This window comes from Nannobrachium achirus (assembly GCF_963921795.1).
Source record: "Nannobrachium achirus genome assembly, chromosome: 3".
Lineage (NCBI taxonomy): Eukaryota > Metazoa > Chordata > Actinopteri > Myctophiformes > Myctophidae > Nannobrachium > Nannobrachium achirus.
Genome location: NC_137812.1, coordinates 24,833,135 through 24,847,128, shown reverse-complemented (window position 1 = coordinate 24,847,128; position 13,994 = coordinate 24,833,135). Strand labels below are relative to the sequence as shown.

Here is a 13,994-nt window from a genome sequence, read left to right as displayed (position 1 = left end):
ATCCACTCAAGGACACTTTGAGACCCACTGGTGTAGCAGAGTGAGCCAACATGCACAATATCAGCACCCTGACTATGTTTGACCAGAATGGAGCAGACCCTTCATTAGTATCATCGGTAACACCTGTGAAGGAAGTCGAAAGAGGCCCGGAAGTAGAACAAAATGGCGTATATGCATAGAGCCTATTATGGCCCAAGTGCGTGCCACCAAAACTGTGGGAGGAGTAGCGCGGCAAAATAATGTTTATCTAAAAAGATGGAAAGATGAATGGATGGTAATAAAGTTGGACAAGTACTATAGTGTGGTTACCCTGCAAGGGGCAACCACGCTAACTACATATGAACTTTAAGCTATGATGACTAAAACTAAGACCAAATGTTTTGACAATTTAGTCCACAAATAAAAAACTAGACTAAAATGTTAGGGAGGGACTAGTGGAGAAGAGATCCAGTAAAACTAAGACATACAGTATGTAATTTATGTTTGGTTGCATTCAGGTGAAAATAGCAGATCTACAAGCTCAGATTGGCTATTTTCAAAAAATGTCAGCATGCAACCAAGTGTAAAATCAGGCATTAAAAGGCATGACAAATTATTTTTGTAGAGAAAATCAACTGTAGATTTAGTTATGATATTTAGTTGACTAAAACTAGACTGAAACTAAAACTTTTCAGATGACTAAAATTTGACTAAAACTATATACAAATGTATTCAAAAGACTATGACTATCAAAATCAACACTGGTGGCCTATCATCGTGACATGCCAAGAATAAGGCTTCAATGTGATTATACAGTTAAAAAGGTTTATCGCTGCCCATATTCACACTGACATAAAGACATCATTCAGATTCAGTGCACTCTCTAAAGTCAATGGACCGCTCAGTAAAAATTGGCACAGTTAAGAGAGACTATCATCTACAATGAGAATCACCGGTTTGATTGATTGGATTGGATTGAATTGAACTGATGAGAGAGCACACATGCGACGGTAGCTGCAACACACACATACACCAGAGAGCTGTCAAAAGCTCTCTGATTACCGACTTTGCTCTTCCTCCGCGTTCGCCGCTGCCAACGCTGAGATCCACTTATATCGATCCAACCGCCAGACGCTTGCCAACTCTCTCTCTCTCTCTCTCCGAGGCCGTCTGCCCCCATCACCATCTGACAAACGGCTGAAAATGTGCTCGTGATTCCAGTGGTGGAAAAAGTATCACAAAGTATCAATTCTAGCAATAGAAACTTGACTTCGGTCCATTATATCTCCCCTTTAATAATACCAATTTGTATTGTGTTTTCATTTCATCATGTTTATTGTTGATTCGTCACCTTTACAACGAAGTACAGTTTGTAAGCATCGGGCATTCGTGGAATGAGCACCACAGCCAAACGCGTGGGTAGCGCCGACCAAAAATTTGCCAACATTCGTACCATTATATCCCCCTTTAATTATGCCAAATGGTATTGTCTTTGATATCATTGTTATTGTTGATTTGTCACCTTTACAACAGGGTAAAGCTTGTAAGGATCTGGCATAACACTGCCAAACGTGTGGGTAGTGCCCTTCCAAACCTTTCACACGTTTTCAAATGTATAACAATATTTTGAAAATAGCAGATCTAGCTTGCAGATCAGCTATTTTCAAATGGCATACACGGTTAATGTATGTTTTGTGATAATAATCAAATATAATAAATTGCAAATAAATGTGGAGTAAAAGTACGATATTTACCTCTGAGATGTAGTGGAGTAGATGTAAAAGTATTGATAATTGGAAATACTCACTGCTGATGAGTGATTCAGATTCAGACGAGCAACAAAATTAAGCATTCAGAACATTGCAATCTGAAAAAAGAGCAAACCAACAAATCATGCAAAAAAATAAACAAATTACATAACAAATAATAGAATCAAAACATTCATATAAATAACTGAGTCATGATTACCGATAATGACTGATTACCAAATGCCAGGGGGGGCTCGTCACATGGCATTGATTGCACCAAGACAAATTAACCCATTTAGTCCGAGGATTATTGAATGCTTTAACTATTGAAAAATAGCAGATCTACAAGCTCACAGCGCGGCACCGAGTGCCGCGCTGCAAGCTTGTAGATCTGCTATTTTTGAAAAGTCGTGAAAATGTGTGAAAATCTTTGAATATGTGTATTTTTTAAGCGAACGTTTGTAACTCAAATTTTGCTTCTGGGGGTGGTCCCTGGATATTTTGAGATGGTGGTCCGTGGCCAAATAAATATCATTTTGGGGGTCCTTCACATGAAAAAGTTTGAGAACCACTGACATAGTAGTCTCTCAAGAACAGACTAACTGAGCTCCAGTTAAGTGAAAAGGACCTTTTCTTTGACGATGGCTGGCCAGATTGCTGACATAGAAACATAGGATTTTTCAAAAAACCTTAGAAAGATTCAAAAGACACTCATAGAATCGGGTCAAAATTCAAATTTTCACGATTTTTCAAAAATAGCAGATCTACAAGCTCACAGCGCGGCACTCGGTGCCGCGCTGTGAGCTTGTATATCTGCTATTTTTCAATAGTTAAAGCATAAAATAATGATACACTATAATGTGTACCCGTTCTGAATGGGTTTTAAGCGAATGGAGAGTGAAACAAGACACTGACCCACCAGGCTAACACCCAGACCCACTCCAGCATTCACACCCTGTCACACGTCTCATTACGTCCTGACAGCAAGGCACGGAGGTCAAGCTGACAAAAATTGTGTTTTCCACAAGGATCTGCCCTCAAATCCCCCTTTATCCTAATGATTGTGTTTAACCCTCAAAGACTTGGAACACGCCCGAGTCGCGTTCGATTTTAACCACTCTGACCATTATTTTATGCTTTAAACATTGAAAAATAGCAGATATACAAGCTCACTGCGAGCTTGTAATGTGTGCACATTTTCACGATTAAAAAAAAAAAGTAGCAGATCTACAAGCTTGTAGATCCGCTATTTTTCAATAGTTAAAGCAGTCAATAATTCTATGGGTTCATTTCAATGTGGATTAATATTTTCGTGTGTGTGTGTGTGTGTGCGTGTGTGTGCGTGTGCGTGTGTGTGTGTGTGTGTGTGTGTGTGTGTGTGTGTGTGTGTGTGTGTGTGTGTGTGTGTGTGTGTGTGTGTGTGCGCGCGTGTGTGTGCGCACGTGCGTGCGTGCGTGCGTGCGTGCGTGCGTGCGTGCGTGTGTGTAGGTACAAGAGCCTCCTCTGCCTAAAGGACCCGCCTCCCGCTGACGGGGACAACTGTGTCATCATGCTCCACAAGATCTGTCCGGTCAAGAAGGGCACGTACCAAGTAGGAGTCACCAAGGTAAGCATCGCCAGGCGTTGTGTGCTTGTAGATCTGCTATTTTCACCATAGTCCATGATGGGCCATACGAGATGTTGCTATCCGAGAGGTGGCAAAGGTTACTTAACATTTTTGAGAATCTCTATCCACAACTTTCCCGCGTCCCGTCGTGCATTGCGCAGAAGGTGTGCGGCAGTTTCCGGCGTCGCAGCCGAGAATGATCTACAAGCTCACAGCGGTTGCATCTGCGACGCGACGTGAGCTTGTATGTCTGCTGTTAAGCGGAAGTGTTCCGCAGATAATGCTACAGTAAATTCTCACGGAAACAGGTGGATATCTGTAGATGTAGGGTGAAAACCTTGTATGTCCAAAACCGTTCCTTTTGCATTTATCATTTTAAAAATGATTTAAACTAGTGAAAACAGCCGATCTACGAGCACACAACGCCTCGCACCCACGAGGCGTTGTGTGCTTGTAGATCGACTGTTTTCACTACTTTTGTGTGACAGCCTTGTATGATGAAGCAGGGCTTTACTTTGCGAAAGAACGTACAAATTTGAAACTTGGACATAACGAGGTTTCCACCCGACAATGACGATATTATATTTTGTTTTTTCGTGCAAAACAAATGCTTGCAATGGATTCAGAATCATGAAAAAAACCCTAGTTAGTGGCCAAGGCCACGAAGTGGCAAATGGCCACTTATTGATATTGGACTTCAGCACTATTATTCCGCCACTTTTTCTCTAGCGGCTAGACCGTGCAGTCGCTTTTTACGAAACTCAGCAGTATGGCAGAGGACTATGCCAAACGGCGAAAATGCGAAGCTCGCAACAATCGGCCAAAGGGTGGCGCTGTAGGAAGCCTTTGAAAAATGCCAACTTTGAACAGGTATAGCTCATGCCCTGTTTCAGGTACAGCAATGAAACCTGTATACACTTATGCGTCTCCTCATGCCGAACAACTTTTACACTCTGACTTTTGACCTCTGACCTTTACCTCTCCCACAATTTTGAATTATATGAAAAACAGTCAAAATGTATCTCCTCCTGGGATTTTCGCGTAACGTGCGCGAAACCTTTTTTACATGAACTTTGGACCAATACGGTCTGAGAAGTTAGCCGGATTTTCTTTAAAGCGAAACATTATTTTTTAATAATTCACTCAATGTTGCAGTTATATGCAAATTATTCTTCTGCCTCTAAATCATACATGCAAAGTGACACGTTCATGGCATTTGGCAAATATTTAGATGGTTAGTCCAAATATCACTGAAAGCAATCTTACTCTAATTGGCCAAAGGGGGGCGCTATACGAAGCGTTTGAAAACTCAAATTTTAAAGGGGCATAAGTCATGCCTCGTTTCGTTTGAAGACATGCAACTTGCTTACACGCGTGCCTTGACTCAAGCGGAAGACATCTGTGTCTTTGTTAAGTAAGCTCCGCCCTTAGATTTTCCGCCATTTTGAGCAGTTTGTAAAATGCTTAAACCCGCTTTTATTCCGGAACTTTCGCGTCACGTGCACGGAACCTTTTTTACATGAACTTTGGACCAATATCTAAAGAACTGTCAGATCGGATTTTTTTTAAATTGAAACATGCTTTTTTAATAATTCAATCAATATTGCGGTTTTATGCAAATTATTCTTCTGCCTCTAAAACATACATGCAAAGTAAAATTTTCATGATGAACTATTGTAGAGGGTTAGTCCAAATATCACTGAAACCAATCTTACCCCAATTGTCCAAAGGGGGGCGCTATATCATTTCGAAAGAAGGCGTCAAGTACATTACATGAAACTTTTTTTTTTTTAAATGACAGGTCCATTATGTGTGACTGCTGTAGTGTAGTGGTCAGTGCCTGTGCCTGGTATACGGATGGTTGAGTGTTCAAACCCCACGTCGGGTTGAGTTGATGTTAACATCCTGGATGCCCATGGCATGTGCGTATGTCAAACTCTTTAAATGTTGACACGTCTGATCTAACTCCAGATCACCTTCATGTTTAAAATGAGCCCTTCTCAGACGGCCGTTTTTTTTCTGTTCTGAGTAAAAGAAAATGTCAGAAATACTTACATTAACTCAGATTGATTTCACCCCAAGCCTCCAAAATATAAAAAATAAATCAATAAAATCAAGGCACTCAGCCTACATAGAACTTTTTTTTTAAACAAACATGTTTAACAGATCCTGTGGCTGCCTAGTGTAGTGGTCAGGGCATATGCCTTTCATGCAGAAGGTCGTTGGTCGAATCCCGCCTGGGGTTTATATAAGCATAGAACCATGACATTTGGTAGACTTTACAGTTTGGTTCCTTGAACAATGTCTGATATGGAGCCTTCCTAAAAATGTCCCCCAACCCCCCTTGATGCGTATTTTAATATCCGCCATTACTAAATAATGTATTTTGCATCATAAATCCTGAAACAAGCATTATAATACAAACTCTCATGTGGCTGCCTAGTGTAGTGGTCAGGGCATATGCCTTTCATGCAGAAGGTCGTTGGATCGAATCCCGCCTGCGACATACTAGCGTCATGTCCAGGGGGTGTACTTGTGCTGCCTTACGCTACAGAAATAGGAGATAGGCTCCTGCCCTATAATAGATTCATGGCCCGGCCGATTCATATGGTCTTCATAGCTCAGCAAGGCTTACTATGTACATCATCAAACTGTCCAGGTGCATAGTATCACAGTTTTTTTATGTCTGTTGCATATAGGCCTACAGTCTTTTGCATACATGTTGTGTAGAGGCCAATTTGTGCTTTTACCTATAACCACCGATTAGTGTAAAACTTTGTATGCACACTTCCCAGAGGCCAAGGAAAAACCTGTGCCCTGCATTTCTCACATCTGCCATTTATAGCGCCACCAGTGTTACAGTATGTAAAACACATTCTTCGATATTACTCCTTCAGATTTTATCAGAAAATCACACAAATCAGTACACAGTATCTCTACAGTGATGTGATCATGACGGATTTGTCAGATATCATATTAGATCTAATTGGCTAACATTGAATTCCAAGATTTGCAGGATTGCTCCTTTTTGAACAAAATGTCTCAAACGCAGTGTGAGATTTTGCACACACATTCCCACTAGGCCAAGGAACAGATGCCACCCTTCTCACATTGGCCTGTTATAGCACCACCAGCTATAACAATTTTTGCAAAACACATTTTTGGAACAACATGTCTCAAATCCCACATGCAGCGTCCGATTGCCGTGAAATGCCCAAGAACACGTGGTACCCTTTTCACTTTGGCCTATTATAGTCACCACTAGGCCAAAAAAAAAAAAAAAAAAAACACCTGACCTGTCGGAGACCTGTTCGGAAGAACACTGCTTCCAGTTTTTCTTTGATTTGTTCTTTGCTTTCCCTTGATGCTTTTTGCTTTCCTGCTTTTTCTGCCTTGGCCACTTTATCGCTGCTTGCAGCTATATTTAGTGGCCAAGGCCACGAAGTGGCAAATGGCCACTTATTGATATTGGACTTCAGCACTATTATTCCGCCACTTTTTCTCTAGCGGCTAGACCGTGCAGTCGCTTTTTACGAAACTCAGCAGTATGGCAGAGGACTATGCCAAACGGCTAAAACGCGAAGCTCGCAACAATCGGCCAAAGGGTGGCGCTGTAGGAAGCCTTTGAAAAATGCCAACTTTGAACAGGTATAGCTCATGCCCTGTTTCAGGTACAGCAATGAAACCTGTATACACTTATGCGTCTCCTCATGCCGAACAACTTTTACACTCTGACTTTTGACCTCTGACCTTTACCTCTCCCACAATTTTGAATTATATGAAAAACAGTCAAAATGTATCTCCTCCTGGGATTTTCGCTTAACGTGCGCAAAACTTTTTTTACATGAACTTTGGACCAATACGGTCTGAGAAGTTAGCCGGATTTTCTTTAAAGCGAAACATTATTTTTTAATAATTCACTCAATGTTGCAGTTATATGCAAATTATTCTTCTGCCTCTAAATCATACATGCAAAGTGACACGTTCATGGCATTTGGCAAATATGTAGAGGGTTAGTCCAAATATCACTGAAAGCAATCTTACTCCAATTGGCCAAAGGGGGGCGCTATACGAAGCGTTTGAAAACTCAAACTTTAAAGGGGCATAAGTCATGCCTCGTTTCGTTTGAAGACATGCAACTTGCTTACACGCGTGCCTTGACTCAAGCGGAAGACATCTGTGTCTTTGTTAAGTAAGCTCCGCCCTTAGATTTTCCGCCATTTTGAGCAGTTTGTAAAACACTTAAACCCGCTTTTATTCCGGAACTTTCGCGTCACGTGCACAGAACTTTTTTTACATGAACTTTGGACCAATATCTAAAGATCTGTCAGATCGGATTTTTTTTTAAATTGAAACATGCATTTTTAATAATTCAATCAATATTGCAAGTTGTATGCAAATTATTCTTCTGCCTCTAAAACATACATGCAAAGTAAAATTTTCATGATGAACTACTGTAGAGGGTTAGTCCAAACATCGCTGAAACCAATCTTACCCCAATTGGCCAAAGGGGGGCGCTATATCATTTTGAAAGAAGGCGTCAAGTACATTACATGAAACTCTTTTTTTTTTTTTATGACAGATCTATTATGTGTGACTGCCGTAGTGTAGTGGTCAGTGCCTGTGCCTGATATACGGACGGTTGTGAGTTCAAACCCCGCATCGGGTTGAGTTGATGTTAACATCCTGTATGTCAAACTCTTTAATGTTGACATGTCTGATCTAACTCCAGATCACGTTCATGTTTAAAATGAGCCCTTCGCTACCGGCCGTTATTTTTCTGTTCTGAGTGAAAGAAAATATGATCACTCGAAAATGTCAGAAATACTCAGATTACATTTACTCAGATTGATTTCACCCGAAGCCTCCAAAATATAAAAAATAAATCAATAAAATCAAGGCACTCAGCCTACATAGAACTTTTTTTTTAAACAAAAATGGTTAACAGATCCTGTGGCTGCCTAGTGTAGTGGTCAGGGCATGTGCCTTTCATGCAGAAGGTCGTTGGATCGAATCCCGCTTGGGGTTTATATAAGCATAATACCATGACATTTGGTAGACTTTACAGTTTGGTTCCTTGAACAATGTCTGATATGGAGCCTTCCTATAAATGTCCCCCAACCCCCCTTGATGCGTATTTTAATATCCGCCATTACTAAATAATGTATTTTGCATCATAAATCCTGAAACAAGCATTATAATACAAACTGTCATGTCTACACCTATGTTGTGATTTTCAAGGATTGCAATGATATCATGTACCAGCTCCAGTGGCCTAGTGGTTTGAGTGTCTGCCCTGAGACTAGGAGATCCGGGTTCAAACCCGGGTCGCGTCATACCAAAGATTCTAAAAAATGGGACCCAGTGCCTCCCTGCTTGAAACTCAGCATCAAGGGTTGGATTGGGGGTAACTCCCTGCGACATACTAGCATCATGTCCAGGGGGTGTACTTGTACATCAAGCTGCCTTACGCTACAGAAACAGGAGATAGGCTCCTGCCCTATGAGATTCATAGCCTGGCCGATTCATATGGTCTTCATAGCTCAGCAAGGCATACTATGTACATCATCAAACTGTCCAGGTGCATAGTATCACAGTTTTTTTTATGTCTGTTGCATATAGGCCTACAGTCTTTTGCATACATGTTGTGTAGAGGCCAATTTGTGCTTTAACCTATAACCACCGATTAGTGTAAAACTTTGTATGCACACTTCCCAGAGGCCAAGGAAAAACCTGTGCCCTGCATTTTTCACATCTGCCATTTATAGCGCCACCAGAAGGCCGACTTACAGTATGTAAAACACATTCTTCAATATTACTCCTTCAGATTTTATCCGAAAATCACACAAATCAGTACACAGTATCTCTACAGTGATGTAATCATGACAGATTTGTCAGATATCATATTCTATCTAATTGGCTAACATTGAATTCCAAGGTTTTTGCTCCTTTTTGAACAAAATGTCTCAAACGCAGCCTGCTATGTGTGTGAGATTTTGCACACACATTCCCACTAGGCCAAGGAACAGATGCCACCCTTCTCACATTGGCCTGTTATAGCGCCACCAGCGGGTCAATTTTAGCAAAACACCTTTTTGGAACAAAATGCTTCAAATCCCGCATGCAGCGTCCGATTGCCGTGAAAGGCCCAAGAACACGTAGCACCCTTTTCACTTTGGCCTATTATAGAGTCACCACTAGGCCAAAAAAAACCTACTTGACCTGCCGGAGTCCTGTTCGGAAGAACACTGCTTCTAGTTTTTCTTTGATGTCTTCTTTGCTTTCCCTTGATGCCTTTTTGCTTTCCTGCTTTTTATGCCTTGGCCACTTTATCGCTGCTTGCAGCTATATTTGCTACTTGAACTTGAACTTTTTGTTTTTTTCCCCCTGTATATTAAAGTTAATGGGACACCAACTTTAGCGGCTGATAACACCTGTGACTCAGGAAGGGTTTTCATACCAAAATATAATCTACAGATTATATTATATTCAAAAATGCTAAGTAACCTTTGCCACCTTTCGCATATAGCGACATCTTGTATGGCCCATGGACTACTACTTTTGTGCAACACTCATGTATGATGAAGTAGGGCTTTAATTTTGGAAAAGAAAAAAAAAAGAAAAAAACATACTGTACACATTTGAAACTTGGAGATAGGAGGTTTCTGCCCACCAGTGACGATATACAGATCTACAAGCTCACATTTTTGAAAAATCTTGAAAGAAAAGTTGAATAGTTTTCTCTTTGTGGGGACACATTTACAGATGGGGTGGGGGTGCGCGGCCACAATAGGCTATATATATCATTTTGGGGGGTCCTTGGTAGAGGAACGTTTGAGAACTACTGATTTACAGTAGAAGAAGACATTTTTAGAATCGGCCTCGGGTTTTAATGGGTTCACCTTTAATCTGCTATCTATATCGATTCACCACTTTTTAGCTGCTTTCCTACCTACAAAACTGCTCCAAACTGCAGAGGCTTACAGCTTTTTTTTAAAAAAATTTTTTTGGGGGTCCGTGGCCAAATAAATATCATTTTGGGGGTCCTTCACATGAAAAGGTTTGAGAACCACTGACATAGTAGTCTCTGAAGAATAGACTAACTGAGCTCCATTTAAGTGAAAAGGACCTTTTCTTTGACGATGGCTGGCCAGATTGCTGACATATAGAAACATAGGTTTTTCAAAAAAATCTTAGAAGGATTCAAAAGACACTTATAGAATCGGGTAAAAATTCTAATTTTCACGATTTTTCAAAAATAGCAGATCTACAAGCTCGCAGCGCGGCACTCGGTGCCGCGCTGTGAGCTTGTATATCTGCTATTTTTCAATAGTTAAGGCATAAAATAATGATATACAATAATGTGTACCTGTTCTAAACTAATGCCCTAGTGTGCGTGCGTGTCAGATCTTCCTGCAGGAGGAGCTGTACCAGCTGCTGGAGGCCAAGCGGGACCGCCTGCAGAACATGGCAGCCATGGTGCTGCAGAGATACACCCGCATGTACTTCGTCCGCGTCGCCTTCCTCAAGTTCAGGCAGCGCATGATGTTGCTGCAGGCCCGCGGCAAGGCCTTCATGGCCAGGTGAGGAGGCAGGGGTTTTCAAAGTGGGTGACGGCCGGGGGGAACCTTGGGGTGCCGACCGACCGTGACGGCAGTCCAGGCGGTGCCTCAGAATAATTTGATGATATATTTATTTGGAATTCAGCAATGTCACTACATCAATATCACTTCACTATGCGGAGACCTGATTTGCACTGTACTTGATGAGTTATTTTTCCATCTTCACCAAAAATAGCAGATCTACAAGCTCACAACGCGCCACATTGTGATGCGTTGTGACGCGTTGTGAGCTTGTAGATCGGCTATTTTTGGTGAACCTTCCCTCCGTTACGGGAGATGTTTTACTGTACACACCCGCGCGACCCCTCATCAGCTTACATTGATCAAAAAAGGTAAAAGAAGCGTTCGTATTGGCGACGTGCCACGGTCAAAGCGGTTAACGAGCGTTAACGTTCAAAGCAGTAAAAGAGTTAAAGGGATCAAAATAAAATCAACGTTATTTTCGACCTTTCTCTGTCCCAACACACATTATCTTTAATAATAGAACATCTTTGCCCGTGTGAACTGACGCGATGCTTCATATTTTCAAGTTCATACTGTACAGTGTGTAAACACAGACTCTATTCTAAAGCTGCGGCCAAACCTGAAACTATTTCTTCTATTCTAGTCGCTTCTATCGCTTCACTTTGGTCACGCAGGTCCACGTTGGTAAAAAATCATGTCCCGTTGGAATCAAGGTGAAACACCCGGAAAAAAGGGAGTCCCAACACCAAACACCAAAAACATGCCCGTGTCTCCGGACAACATCAACGCTGATTGGCTGTCAGGACGCGATGGGAAGCGAAGGTCGCCTGCCCGAAGCAACCGTTTGCGCCGCCCCGTTCGGATCGTTCGCGCCGCGCCCGTTCGCGCCGCGCCCAGTCGTGCATCGTCTCGTCTTTGCATTGACTTTGTATGTAATCGTGCCGCTCGAACTATCCAGGTTTGAACCCAGCTTTATGACTTGACTAACCCCTTACGCCCTGCAGTGTGTATTTTAGTACATTTTTTGCCTATAATGACATGCCCAAAATATTATACAATATTATTATATATTGGACGCCGGTTTGAAAGTGTTTAATGCCTTAATGTCCTGTTTGAACAGGCAGGCGTACAAACTGAGGAGGAAATGCCTCATCAGGTTCCGCTCCAATGTGTGGCTCATCGTCAACCGCCAGCGTTACATGAGGGTATGTACTGTATGTCAGATACGCACTGTGGACACATACTGTAGACCAGTGGCTCTCAACCTGTGGGGGGTCCCCGAATTATTTTGGGGGGTCCCCAGATGATTAACTTAATGTGCAATATTGTTGTATCTGCACGTTTCGAAAATGACAATTTAAGGACTTTTTAATACCTCTAAAATGGCAAATTAAACATTGGCGAAATTGTCAAATATTAGAGGCAGAAATTGTGAAAATAGCAGATCTACATGCTCACAACGCCTCGCAGCAACTGTGTTATACAAAATGTAATGCCTCAACTCTTAGTGCTAGCCAGTTAAAATATGATTATTTGGGGGGTCGTGGCCTGAAAAGGTTGAGAACCAATGCTGTAGAATACTGTACAGCAGTGGTTCACGCAGCTTTTAGCCCACGACCCAAAAGAGAAACTAGACGTTCGTCTGGGACCCAAACTAGTGAAAATAGCAGATGCTCAAGCTCAAAACCTGTCGCTTTGCGCTGCGCCTGTGAGCTTGTAGATCGGCTATTTTCACTACTACTTTAAACATTAGTTTTCTAATTTATGGAATTTCTTCGATTTTAATGAAGATGCAATCTTGTATGAAATTCTTTTGAAAGAAAAAACACTGAATTTTTTCTCTTTTTTTTATGTTTTGAAATAATAACAATGAAAATCAAAATGTATTGGAATCCCCGAAATATAAAGGGAAATGTATTTACTCGTGAATGACCCATAAAATAATTGTCCACCACCCACAAACTGCTCCCAGCTCCGTTTTTGTGAAACAGTGCTGTACAGGAGTGAGTGTGTTTTATGTTAGACTTAGACAGAACGTTGAATGTTGATTAAAGGAGCTCATGAATTAATGGTAAAACTCTGGTCTTTTTGTCTAGACAGTGGTGAACGTTGCGAGGAAGGCAGAGGAGGTGAGTGAAATGATGGAAAGTGGGAGGGTGAAAGATGTAATAAAACATACAGAATAAGTTATTATGACAGCAACATACATGTGACATCAGGAATCAATCTATTGAACTTATCTTCCTAACATACTGTACAGTAGTAACATAATGTAGCATACTTTAATAAGTAAGGGATAACAACTGGCTCCGCGGTCGTTCTCCAGAAATAACAATCCCGACAGCCTGATAACTCCCCAATGCCGAAGGGATTGTTATTTCTGGAGAATGGCCAAGGAGCCAGTCGTTATCCCGCTTATTGCCCGGCTAGTCAATAAAATTAATAACTTGACTCAAATTAAAAACAAGACAAAGTATTTCCTTGTTTACAGACTGCTGAAAGTGTTCCCGAAGTGTTGCGCTGAGCGTCCCCCCAGCCCAGCTCAACACTGTCATCTATTTCTTGCTTAAAATATTTTTCAAAACATTCTTGAGAGCAACGCTTAGTTGTAAATGACGCTGTGTGTTTGTTTACATGGCTGACGGATACAGCACTAAATTCACGCAGCGCAGCCTGAATGCAGCAGGTGCTCTGAGCCTTTGATTAGGCAGCGGTCCGTTATAGAGCGCAGTCATTATACGCCTATAATTAACCGCTGATTTCAGCGCTTGACCAATCAGAACCAAGCATTCAACCAAGCTGTGTAATAACCTTGACAGGGTGCTTAGAGTCTTTATCACCCTGAAGGGGGTCCATCGTTAAAGATGAAACGTTAAAGATCAGTGCTCATAATAACCACACCCAGGAGACATGAACGCCTCTGATGTGTGTGTGTGTGTGTGTGTGTGTGTGTGTGTGTGTGTGTGTGTGTGTGTGTGTGTGTGTGTGTGTGTGTGTGTGTGTGTGTGTGTGTGTGTGTGTGTGTGTGTGTGTGTGTGTGTGTGTGTGTGTGTGTGTGTGTGTGTGTGTTCATAG

General features: G+C 41.7%; 1 protein-coding gene across 1 annotated transcript in view; it reads left to right on the top strand.

The window, feature by feature from the left end:
• The window catches only part of myo15ab (myosin XVAb), a gene marked incomplete at both ends in the record, with an annotated part of 174,892 nt that overhangs the window by 71,741 nt on the left and 89,157 nt on the right, over positions 1-13,994 (top strand). Inside the window, 4 exons of the mRNA XM_080722468.1 lie at positions 3,216-3,333; positions 10,741-10,916; positions 12,040-12,124; positions 13,016-13,048. Coding sequence (XP_080578594.1) covers positions 3,216-3,333; positions 10,741-10,916; positions 12,040-12,124; positions 13,016-13,048 — 412 coding nt within the window. The remainder of the gene's footprint in view (positions 1-3,215; positions 3,334-10,740; positions 10,917-12,039; positions 12,125-13,015; positions 13,049-13,994) is intronic.